Source organism: Mustelus asterias, chromosome 22 (assembly GCF_964213995.1).
Source record: "Mustelus asterias chromosome 22, sMusAst1.hap1.1, whole genome shotgun sequence".
NCBI lineage: Eukaryota > Metazoa > Chordata > Chondrichthyes > Carcharhiniformes > Triakidae > Mustelus > Mustelus asterias.
Genome location: NC_135822.1, coordinates 22,873,501 through 22,886,423, shown reverse-complemented (window position 1 = coordinate 22,886,423; position 12,923 = coordinate 22,873,501). Strand labels below are relative to the sequence as shown.

Sequence of the window (12,923 nt, the reverse complement as noted above, 5' to 3'; positions counted from 1 at the left end):
GAGGAAACCCACGCAGATTAGGGGAGAATGTGCAGACTCTGCACTGACAGTGACCCAAGCCGGGAATCGAACCCGGCTCCCTGGCGCTGTGAGGCAGCAGTGCTAACCACTGTACCACCATGACACCCAAGAAATCATACAAGTAAGTTTGTTTGGACTTAATGGGACTGGGTCGGCTGTCTGTTTTGCTCCTGATCTTTCATCTGCCACCCGATCTTGCTCTCCAGTGACTCCACAGAGAGGGAAAGCAGATAGGGTGTGAAACAGGAATCCACCCAATTACGCTTGTTCCCCACTCAGCAGAATAGGTTAAAATGACCCAATCACATCTCTGAAACTGGACATCTCGCTGGCTGGCATCCAGCCTTTGCTAATTGCCTCTGCAAAAATAATACCACTGAGTTCAGGGGGAATGGACCAGCCAGGGGAAGAGAATGGAAGCAGAGTGGTAACGTTACAGGATTGGTAATGCAGAGACCGGGACTAATGTTTCAGAGAGATTAGTTCAAATCCCATCACGACAGCTGGGGGAACTTAAATTCAATTAATTAATCTGGTATTAAGTACGAGTCTCATTGATAAAGATCTCTGGTGAAGCACATCGGTTTTTACAGTGTACTATCAACATCCCGGGGCTTGCTATTGGCCATATAAATACTGTGGCTACTGGAGCAGGTCAAAGGTTAGGAACCCTGCAGAGAGTAACTCACCTCCTGACTCCCCAAGGCCTGTCCAGGCACAAGTCAGGAGTGTGATGGAGTATTTAATGAATGGCAGTACACTGGGAAGCTCAGAGGAACAGAGGGGATCTTGGAGTAATTAGTCACAGATCCCTGAAGGCAGCAGAGCAGGTGAATAGGATAGCTAAGAAAGCATATGGGACCCTTGCTTTCATCAGTCATGGTATAGAGTCTAAGAACAAGGAGGTAATGTTGGAGTTGTACCGAGCATTGGTTAGATCACAGCTGGAGTACTGTGTGCAGTTCTGATCACCTCACTATAGGAAGGATGTGATAGCACTAGAGGGGGTTGAGAGGAGGTTCACCAGGATGCTGCCTGGGATGGAGCATTCGAGCTATAAGGAGGCTTGGATATAAGGAGCAAGAGAGGCTTGGATTGTTTTCTTTAGAGCAGAGGAGGCTAAGGAGGGATAAGATTGAGGTGTATACGGTTATGAGGGATTTGGACAAGATATTCCCGTTGGCTGAGGGGTCAATCATGAGGGGGCATAGTTTTAGGGTAAGGGGCAGGATATTCAGAGGAGATTTGAGAAAACATTTTTTCACCCAGAAGGAGGTGGGAATCTGGAATGCACTGCCTGGGAAGGTAGTGGAGGCTGGAAACCTTACAACCTTTAACAAATATTTTCGATGCGCACTTTGAAATATCACAATATTCAAGGATATGGGAAAAGTGCAGGAAAATGGGATTGGTGCATATTTAGTGGTAGATATTGTCAGTGCAGACCCGAGGACCGTTTCTGCACTGTATGTCCTATGATACGATGACTCTACTCCCCACTTGCCTGGAAGAGTGCAGCTCCAACATCCCTCAAGAAGCTCGACACCATCCAGGACAAAACACGATTGGCACCCCATTCATTAACATCCACTTCCTCCACCACCGAAGAACAGTGGCAGCAGTGTGCACTGTCTACAAGATGCACTGCAGGAAATCACCAAGGTTCCTCAGACAGCACCTTCCAAACCCATGGCCGCTAACATCTAGAAGGACAAAGGCAGCAGATACATGAGAACACCACCACTTGGAAGTTCCCCTCCAAGTCACTCACCATCCTGGCTTGGAAATATATCGCCATTCCTTCACTGTAACTGGATCAAAATCCTGAAATTCCCCGCCTAACAGCACCATGGGAGTGCCTACACCTCAGGGGCTGCAGGGGTTCAAGAAGTCAACTCACCACCAACTTCTCAAGGATAACGAGGGATGGGCAATAAATGCTGGTCTAACCAGCGATGCCCACATCCCGTAAATGGATTTAGGAAAAGGAGAGAAAGTCTGCCATCCTTAGCCAGCTGGGCCTACATCAGGCCCACAGTCGTTGACTCTTCAACTACCCTCTGAATTGGTCGAGCAAACCACTTACTTAACTGTTGCAAAACCACGACTGAAGTAAGTATGTGGATGTGTCTATACTCTGTGGACTGCAGTGGTTCAAGAAGGGGCCTCAACATCACCACCTTTGCAAAGGCAATTAGACATGGACAATAAATACCAGGCTCACCAGCAATGTCCAGGGCCGAAGAATATATATTTTTTAAGTTGGAGAAAGAAGGAAGTGATGTTATGTCTCTCTGGAATTGCAAATTCCATCCTGGAATGGTGGGGAGTTGATCAATTTTTTAAAAAATTCATTCATGGGACTTGGGCGTCGCTGGCTGGCCAGCATTTATTGCCCATCCCTAGTTGCCCTTGGAGGGCAATTGCGAGTCAATCACATTGCTGTGGCTCTGGGGCCACAGGTCGGCCAGACTAGGTAAGGATGGCAGATTTCCTTCCCTAAAGGACATTAGTGAACCAGATGGGTTTTTTCAACAATCAACAATGGTCATCAGCAGATTCTTAATTCCAGATGTTTTTTATTGAATTCAAATTTCGCTATCTGCCGTGGCGGGATTCGAACCCGGCTCCCCAGAACATTAGCTGAGTTTCTGGATTAATAATCTAGCGATAAAAGCACTAGGCCACGTGATCACCATCTTGTGTGGTTGTGTTAATCTGAGTGGGGAGCAGGTTGGTAATTTGGGTGAGAGAGCTCAAAGAATCCCTACAGTGCAGAAGGCGGCCATTCGGCCCATCAAGTCTCCACCGACAACAATCCCACCCAGGCCCTATTCCTGCTAATCCCCCTGACACTTAGGACAACTTAGCATGACCAATTCACCTCACCTCCACATTTTTGGACTATGGGAGGAAACTGGAGCACCCAAAGGAAATGCACACAGACACGGGGAGAACATGAAAAGGACTGATTCCCTTATATAGGGGATTGACTACTTCGATGGAGAGGGGATAGGTCTGTACCTCTCCCCTTCACCTTGAAGTATAATTGCTATGTTCTCCCAACTATTTGATTTCAAGGGGAAAGGACTTGCAATGACTTGCACTTTTGAACATGAGACTTTGACTGGATTGGAATCTCGGACAGTAGGGTCGACAGCAGATACAGCAGAGGAGCTGGTAAGCACAATGTACGTTAATCTCAGCAACGAGTACAGACCTCGGATGAATAGTGCATTCAGTGTAGCCCAGAGCAAACAGACTTAACGGGCACGACGTTACTGCCCGCTCCCGCTGCAGCGAAGACGGAGAATTTGGCGACAGCCCAAATCTCTGTTCCCTGCAGCGGGATGGGGAAATCCCGCTGACATGAACAGTCGGAAAAATTGCGGCCAATGTCTTTCGCGGCTGGAAAAACGCCGAGGACAGCGCTGGGGGGGCACTGGACTTACTGCAGGCGCAGAGTGACACGGTGGCCGGTGCTGTCCTCATTACAACCACACAAGACATTTGCTTTTACTTTCTCGAGTCCCCTGCCTTTCGCGAGTTGCTTGGTGGCAACGAGGTTGCCAGGGGAACACTTATTTGCGCTGATTTTCCAAGCCCTGGATGAAGGGAAGCAGCTGCTCCAGGTTGAAGTAAATCAACAGAGCCAGCGCTGTCCGTCGCAGCAACAGGAGTAGTTGTGTGAAAATTGGTGGTGATGGGTGTTATCTTAGGCTGATTGATGTTGCTGATCTATAACGACCACTCAGCTGCCCATCATTTAGAAGCATTCAGTGTCACTCACTCAACTGGTAAGTGCTTCATCCTGCTGTTAGGAGAAGTTCGCCCTTTGAAAAAGCCACTCAGACTGACTATAGCCTGACTGGCAGCGAGGCAGTTCATTTATACTCTTCTCTCACAGCGCTTCAATATTACAGATCATAGCAGCTCTCGTCCTGGTGTCCTCCCCACCTCCCCCACTGTAGCCGGGAAAAGCTCAGTCAGTTTGAAGAAGAGACAGAATTTTACTGCCCCTCCCGCCACGGGAACTCGCAGGCGAGAGGCAGACAACAGGAAGGTCTGTTGACCTTGGGTGGGATTTTACATCTCCTGGAGGAGCGAAGCCTTAAAATCTAGGCCCGGAGAGACAGTTTTGATGGCAGAGTTGAGCTATCAGATGGGCTCTGATGGGCCAAATGGCCTCTTATTGTCTTTTTATTATATTCTAAAAGTTATATCTGTTTGCAGGCAGTCTGGCAGGAAATTCTGCCCCCGCTCTTTTGTGGTACAATTGGGAAAGGGACATCAGTAATGTGACTGGGAAGCAGTTTTTATAAGTGTAACAGAACTGAGATTACGGAAGGTTTATTCTGAAATCATTGTCAATATTCAGCGATAACATTTCAAAGCTAATTATTTTGCAGAATGAAATTTCCTGATGCATCACAGAATTCAGAATACGGAAAACCCCTTTTACCCATCCAGCTGCCCAGGGCTAGATATTGAACTGGGGCAGCCTTGCATGATCCCGTTTCTTCACACTTTTTCCAATACTTTTTTTTCTATTTTACTTTTGCCAATATTGGGCGCGATCTTACTACCCATTCATGCCACGCTCCCGCTGCAGCGAGGTCGGAGAATTTGGCGGCCAGCCGAATTTCCGTTCACTGCGGCAGGATGGGAAAATCCCACTGGTGTGAACAGTGGTAAGATTCTGGCCATTAAATCTTCTCCTTTCCATTGATTTTAATATCTTTGCCACAATAATCGCTCGTGGTAAAGCTATCAGCCTGTTAAGAAGGCTACGGATAAATCTGGGATAGAACCATAGACCATAGAATCGCTAATGTGCAGAAGGAGGCCATTTGGCCCATCAAGTCTGCATCGACCACAATCCCACCCAGACCCTACTCCATAACCCATGTACTTACCCTAGCTAGTCCTCCTGACACTAAGGGGCAATTTGGCATGGCTAATCAACCTAACTCACACATCTTCCTCCCACATCTGTGGGAGGAAACTGGAGCATCTGGAAGAAACCCACACAGACACGGAGAGAACATGCAAACTTCGCACAGTCACCCAAGGCTGGCGCTGGGAGGCAGCAGTGCTAACCACTGTGCCACCAATGGCCTGGTGCCACCAATGGCAGTGGTTGGCACTGCTGCTCCACAGTGCCAGGGATCTGGGTTCGATTCCCGGCTTGGGTCACTGTCTGTGTGGAGTTTGCACATTCCCCTTGTGTCTGTGTGGGTTTCCTCCGGGTGCTCCGGTTTCTTCCCACAGTCCAAAGATGTGTGAGTTAGGTTGATTAGCCATGCTAAATTGCCCCTTAGTGTCAGGAGGACTAGCTAGGGTAAGTACATGGGGTTATGAGGTAGGGTCTGGATGGGATTGTGGTCAGTGCAGACTTGATGGGCCAAATGGCCTCCTTCTGCACATTAGCGATTCTATGGTCTATGGTTCTATCCCAGATTTATCCATAGCCTTCTTGTGTACCCTCCGGAGGACGTGCTAGTTAGGTGCATTGGCCATGCTAAATTCTCCCTCAGTGTACCCAAACTGGGGCGACTAGGGGATTTTCACAGGAGCTTCATTGCAGTGCTAATATAAGCCTACTTGTGACACTAATAAAAATAAACTTTTAAAACATAGCTGAAGCATGACTCCTACCCTTTTGTCTGCCAGCCCTCTGGATATAAAGGTCAGCTTTCCATTAGCCTTCCTGATCATTTTACAATTCTCCCTCTCCGTCTGCAACCTAGCAGCAAAGAGCAACCCTGAGGGTATGTGGCAACAGCACAGACCATCCTTATTTATGACCCTCGTAAGAAGGTGGTGTTTCTGGAAGGAAATTACTGCCTCATTGATAATGCGGCGCTGACTCCAAAGCCAGGCTGTAATTCTGGCAGTGTATGGAACAGCTATGAGGATGTCTTGTGTAAAGATTTCAATTTATCGTGTTCGCTGTTCATAAAGTTTAACGGCCGCGCAAAAAAGATTCAGCCTTGGCATGGACGGAGTGCCAGAAAACAAAATGCACAAACAGAATGAGGGATAGGACTCAAATAGCAGCTGGGGATAAGAGGTTAGCAGGGAGGTAAATGGTGCAGTGGAGTGTGATCAAGCTAAGCATCTGGATTATTCAACATCTTATGGCTCCTGGTGAGATAAAGCTGGAGGGTAGCATTAGCAAGGAGCAGATGCAATCAATAAATTCTCCACGTTATAGCACGGTGGTTAGCACTGCTGTCTCACAGCACCAGGGACCTGGGTTCGATCCCCGGCTTGGGTCACTGCCCGTGCGGAGTCTGCACATTCTCCCCATGTCTGTGTGGGGGTTTCAAAGAACAAAGAAAAGTACAGCGTAGGAACAGCCTTCCAAATCTGCACCAATCATGATGCCTGCCTAAACTAAAACCATATGCACTTACGGAGTCCGTGTCCTTCTATTCCCATCCGATTCATGTATTTAAGGTTACCCCTTAAATGCCGCTATCATACCTGCTCCCACCACCTCCCCGGGCAGCGCGTTCCAGACACTCACCACCCTTTGTGTAAAAGAATTGCCCCCGGTTTCCGCCCACAGTCTGAAAGACGTGCCGGTTAGGGTGCATTGGCCGTGCTAACGTCTCCCTCGGTGTACCCGAACAGGCACCGGAGTGAGGCGACTGGGGGATTTTCACAGTAGCTTCATTGCAGTGTTGATGTAAACCGACTTGTGACACTAATAAATAAATTTTCAACAAATTCTGAATGTATGGAGCAGAGTTGGGCAACAACAAAAATTCAAATTCTGTCCAAAAATCTGTACAGGCCAATCAGCCAGGAGTGAATCCCAGGGACTGGGAGGATGGATGAATATTCTGGAGCCTTTTTTTCATCTGGGACGGTCCAGGAGGATTGATACAGACATTTTAATAGGTAGATTCCACAATATGGCTTCTAACCAGACAGGGAGAGGGTTAGTGTTTGAATACAAGTAAATTTATGTTTCATCCCTACACCTCGGTTTTTAAACTCAGCAATGATATTGGAAATCAGTGAAGCTACAGTGATGACGAGATTCCCAGGAATTGAGCTGGTCCAGTCAAACGAGATTTTTCTTTGTCAACATTAAGTATTGAAAACAAATTAATTCCACGGTGGAAATTAGTTCACCCTTAAACTTTAAAAGAAATTATCTCGACACATTGTACCACTCCCCTCCTCCGCAGGGCTATCTGCCATTTGTTCTTAAGTTTTGCTTTCATAAAGCACTGACCTTCGTTCTGCTAGTAACACATTCTGCTATCTTACCTTTATGCCACTATTAGTCTTTAACACTGCCATTAACACTTCCTTTGTCTTGTGCCCTAAACATTTTTATCCAATCTCTCCTAGATCACACCCATCATTGACTTTCTATTTCTGCTCCACCCCCACCTAAACAACATATGATCCATCACATTTCTCCCTTGCTTTAACTCTGAAGACGATTTATACAGACTCGAAAACTTAACTCTGTTTCTCTCTCCACAGATGCTGCCAGACCTGCTGTGTTTTTCAAGCGTTCTCTGATTTTGTTTCAGATTTCCAGGATCTGCCATATTTTGCTTTTCATTTACCCTGAAGCATGCTGGCCCAGGGACACTGGGGACAATTTGGGGCCGATGGGGTTTGCCGCATTGTGATGGGTTTCCCCACTGGTTGTGTGCTGCTGGGATTTCTGAATGAGAGGGAGGCTCTGATTATTGGAAGGAGATGGAATTGGCAAGACCTTGTCACCTACAGGAAGTCCTGCCAGTCCCAACTCTGGTTCCCCCCCCCCCTCCCCCAACTTACCTTCATGAAGCAGATTTGTGGCACCTTGAAGAAGATGGGAAGCAGCATTCAGCCCATTTGAAACAGAGATGAGGCAAAATATTCTCACCCAGAGGCTCCTGAGTCTTTGCAACTCTCTTCCCGGAAAGGTGATGGAAGCAGAGTCTTTGAATATCTTTAAGGCAGAGGTGAATCGCAGAGTCCCTACAGTGCAGGAGGAGGCCATCAGGTCTGCACCCGACAACAATCCCACCCAGGCCCTATCCCCGTAACCGCATGTATTTACCCTAGCTAGTCCCCCTGACACTAAGGGGCAATTTAGCATGGCCAATCCACTTGACCCGCACATTTCTGGACTGCGGGAGGAAACTGGAGCACCCGGAGGAAACCCACGCAGACACGGGGGGAATGTGCAAAACTCCGCACAGCCAGTGACCCAAGCCGGGAATTGAACACAGATCCCTGGGGCTGTGAGGCAGCAATGCTAACCACTGTGCCACCGTGCCGTCCATGGATAGCTTCTTGCTAAGCAAGGGGCTGATGTGTTATTGGGGATGGGTGAAATGCAGATTTGCAGTTACTATCATATCAGCCATAATCATATTAAATGTTGGAGCAGGCTCGAGGGGCTGAATGGCCTTCTCCTGCTCCTTATTCGTACCATTTGTGTTTGCGCAGAACTCATTTCGAACAGATTTCCCTTCTTTGTCAGCTCAGAAAGAAACTTGCTCAGGCTTTCCTTATAACCCCCAGCATTCTGCATCTGCCCCCACCACTCCCTCCCCCCCCCCCCCACCCCCCTGCACCCCACCGCCTGCTATACCCCATTACGGTTTAATGCACAAGTGCCGTAAGCGGTTACCACACACACTGGGAAGCGGCCAACTGCCTGGACTGCAACTGAAGGTTTACACTGTAAGACTTAGACCAGGCGATGTGTCCACCTTCCCTCAGCGGGGAATGGACACGATTCTCCCAAAACATTTCTAAGTTTTGTCCCCAGTGGGAATACCAGTGAGATTCCTGCCCCTTCAGATATCCCCTTTCAGCCCCCACCCCTTGCCAGTGCCAACCTGGTACTTCCAAATGGGTACTGCCAGGTTGGCACTACCAGGACACTGCCCAGCCAAGTCCCTGCCCACCCGGGGGCCTTAATGGACTCCAAGGCCCCGGTGAAGCCATCATAGCTGGTCTCCATTTGTGGGGACCAGTAGTGATTTGCGCTGGGTTCCCGTCACGCCCTAGAGTCGGTGAATTGTAGGATCCAGGAGAATCCAAACCGATTCTGCATACTCAAATGATATTTAAGTATGCTAGTCTCATTCAAGCCCCCCTTGCTGGGGATTACGTTGGGGGTTCTCCCTGGCGCTTAACATAGTATAGCCCCGCCCCTTCGATTCTCCAGCCCAAGTGCGATCTGAGCATGGACACTTGGGGCTGAAGAATCGCAGCCAATGGCTGGAATTTTACCGCCCTACCCACCATGGGAATCGGAGCCGGTGAGGGGCGGACAATGGGAACGCCCTTTGACCCCGGGTGGGATTTTACCGTTTCAGGATGAGCGAGGGCAGAAAATCCCACCCAATGTGCCTGCCTCCACCCAGTCGTGCCCAATCGCCCAACTCAGGTCTAACCTGTAGCATCCTGAGAAGCAAAGCCAATCCCAGCCCTCAGAGTGGCCCGTTGCTTTGTTGCTATGGCGAGGTGTCACCTCACTTTCACATCATGCCCTCCTTCTCCTCGGATGGTCGGATTGGGGCTGAACCGACACTGGGTTTAGCAAAGCAACAGCAGCTTGTTCAGTTCCATTTGTGGCTTTCAAACTCAATTAATTTCCTACTTAGTTTCACAAGTCATCCTCAGCTGAACCGTGAAAATATCGTTTAAATCTGTGAACTTCATTGAATTTTCAGAAATGCAGGGCGACTTCCGTTACAGTTTAAAGAGGGGAATTTTCCAATAGACCAGATAATGGAAAATAGAATCACAGAATCCCTACAGTGCAGAAGGAGGCCATTCAGCCCATCGAGTCTGCACCGACCACAATCCCACTCAGGCCCGACTCCCATAACCCTATGCATTTACCCTGATTATCCACATACTCACCTTAATAATCCCCCTGATACTAAGGACCTGATATTACCATCAGGTTGCGCCCATTTTCGGGCACGAAAACTTGGCAAAGTCGGGCGTGAGGCGAGAAGCGCGATCCGCACCCGCCTCCACGTCAGTTCCCCCCGTACCAAGGCCTGATAATAGCCGCGATCGGGACCGAGCCAGAAACGGGCACGACAGCGATTTAAATGCATTTGCATGCATTTAAATTGACTTAATGGGCTGCATGCCCAACCTTACCGACACTTCCCCCTTTACCACCGCGTTCGTCCATCCAGAATCGGCGCGAAACAGACATGCTCCATAAAAGTCTGATTCGGGCGCTCCGGTTAGTGAGGAGGCAAGTGCTGAGCGTCTGACGGCTCTCTGCTGTCGAGATCAGGGGAGGAGTGGGGGGGGAGGGGGGGTCCGCTGCCACTCTGCCTGAGATCAGTGGGGGGAAAGGGGGGTGTCCACTGCCACTCTGCCTGAGGTCAGTGAGGCAGAAGGAGGAGGTCCACTGCCACTCTGTGTGTGATCAGTGGAGGGGAAGGGGAGTGTCCGCTGCCACTCTGCCTGAGATCAGTTGGGGGGGGGGGGGGGGAGGGGGGGGCCGTGATCAGTCTGGGTGGCGGGAGGTGGGGGGGGGATTAGGGGATCAGTAGTGTTGTGGGGGTGGGGCAATGTCTGTGGGGGCTGCGGGGGGTGGGGAGGGGGGCGGGGGGGGGGGGATTATCCGGCCCGGGAGGGATGTGGCAGGGAAGCAGCATTCTATCATTTTTTTTCTGCGCATGTGCAGTTGGAAGCTCCGATCGGAGCTGCAGGGTTTTGGACGTGTTAAGCCCCGCCCACAGGCTTGTGCAGCAGAATTCGGAATCACTGATATTCTTTCAGGCAGAGTGTGTATGGGGGCGCCTGAGAATGCGTCTTAAAGTCGGATCTGAAATACTCCCAGTTTCAAGTCCGCCCAGCGCTTAGAATCAAAATGGTAAAATAGGGCCCTAAGGGTCAACTTAACACAGCCAATCCACCTGACCCGCACATCTTTCTGTACTGTGGGAGAAAACCGGAGCACCCGGAGAAAACCCACGCAGACACGGGGAGAATGTGCGCACAGACAGTGACCCAAGGCTGGAATCGAACCCAGCTCCCTGGCACTGTGAGGCAGCAGTGCTAACCACTGTGCCACCGTGCTGAGACATTGACTGACTTGCAAGTCCCTTGACTATGAAGCAGCTTAAAAATTGCTGACAATTTCAGTTGTGTGCTCCCCTGTTCTCAGTCCTGACACATCAACGTCTGGGAATGCAGACATGAACGCAAGAGTTCCCAGATCTCAAAAGGGATATAACAAGAGCAGCGTTTTTAGTTGGTGAGTTGCCAACCTTTACCCACCCGTCCCTGCGGGCGCACCTGCAATGCCAGTCACCCTAAAGTGTTTGACTTCAGCATTTTGGCAGCATTTTAATTAAAGGTACAGACATGAAAGCCACCAAACCTGCCCCTCCACAATCCCTGTGACCCATTTTGCTTTAAGTAGAACAGCCTGTGGTTTATAAAGGTGGGTCAGGTTGTCCTCATATCCTCCTCATTTTCATAATCAGATACAGGGTGTATTTCAAACAAAGCATTGTTAGGAAGACTCACACTAAGACTGGGAATTTTCTTAAGCGACAGAGCATTGCAATCACTTCTGAAGATTGAAACTTTTGTCTTCTTGCCTTGAAAATGTACATTAGTTTTAATATCAAAAGTAGTTCACGTACCTGGTGGATTAAAGTTTCTGGCAATATTGATACAGCGTGAATCACACCATAGTCAGTTGCAGGAGTAGTGGCTAAAGCTAAGCTTCCTGGCAGAATTGGACCATTTTAATATTTCTTGAGTTGCGCCAGTCATTTGCATTCGAATCCTTTGAATGTTATGCCGAGCATGCATTAAACAAAATGTTGCTTCACCATCAAAGGGAATCCCCTACCTCTCAGAGACAGAGAGAGCTATAAATGTGGATTAACACCAACCATCCCCTCTGCGTTAGCCAGGGAGTGCTGCATTTCTGCCTTATAGCATTGCTCAGAAAACAGGGCAGCCCGAACTGCAATTACTTTAACAGAAAACCCAACCAATTATCAAAAGACCCGGCCGGCCTTTGCAACTTCAGCCAGTGGTTATCTCTGGTTGGGCAATCCACTTTTCATAATTTCATAGCCCCACACCGACAAGGCAAGTAGAGAATTAGCATTCCTAGCCACAGGTTACTTACCCTGGAGTGACACTGAAACCCAAAGTACACCACTACAATGGTGGGCAGCAGCACAATGCAAAACACAGTGGCCATGAGGACAAAGTTCAGGAGGAACAGGGCAAAGTTAAAGGCAGTGACCAGGAGTGCCCATCCCCAGAACTCGCACACGCCGCGCGCCTCCAGTGGCCAGGGCTGGTCGTCAATGCTGTACGGTGGAGGGTGGACATGATCGAGCATGCAGGCAGTGTCCGACACGCTTCCCGCATCAAAGTCCTCGATCTCTTGCTCTGCCATTTTACCGCTGCCTCTTTCTCGATCTGTCTTCCACAGTTAATTGATTTTTTTTTTTTGCTGCAGTTCCCTGGCTTCAGTGTTCTGATGTGCAACCGGGCTCCGATCCCCACACAGATAGTTTCCTTGTCAGTTACCCTGCTTATTCCCACATTAACGTCGTCCTGTCCTGCCAGGGATGTGAATCACCCTCAGCGCTGAGAGGGCTGGCGGAGGAGTCTGAGCTTTGCACGAGCTGCATCCACACACGCGGCAGCTGATTCCTTCAGCCTTTGACACTAAGCCAGTTAGTCAAGATTAACAAGCTGCTTGAGGATGCAGTCCTTCCCGCCACGAACCAATCCCCTTGTGCTGTATGCACAGCCACTGAACATGCACCACCCAGATCAGCACCTGGGTATCAGACAAACAGCATAAACTGAAGCAGCAAGTCACCAGGTGATAACTGCAGACGCACTCACGGTACTTAAAGCAGCCTATGCAT

The 12,923-nt window shown here is 49.2% G+C and overlaps 1 protein-coding gene across 1 annotated transcript in view; it reads right to left on the bottom strand.

Annotated features, from left to right (window-relative positions):
* tmem88bl (transmembrane protein 88b-like) overlaps positions 1 to 12,442 on the bottom strand; it is a 55,114-nt gene extending 42,672 nt beyond the window's left edge. Inside the window, exon 1 of the mRNA XM_078238538.1 lies at positions 12,167 to 12,442. Within this exon, the coding sequence (XP_078094664.1) occupies positions 12,167 to 12,442 (276 nt within the window). The remainder of the gene's footprint in view (positions 1 to 12,166) is intronic.
* Positions 12,443 to 12,923: the final 481 nt, after the last annotated feature.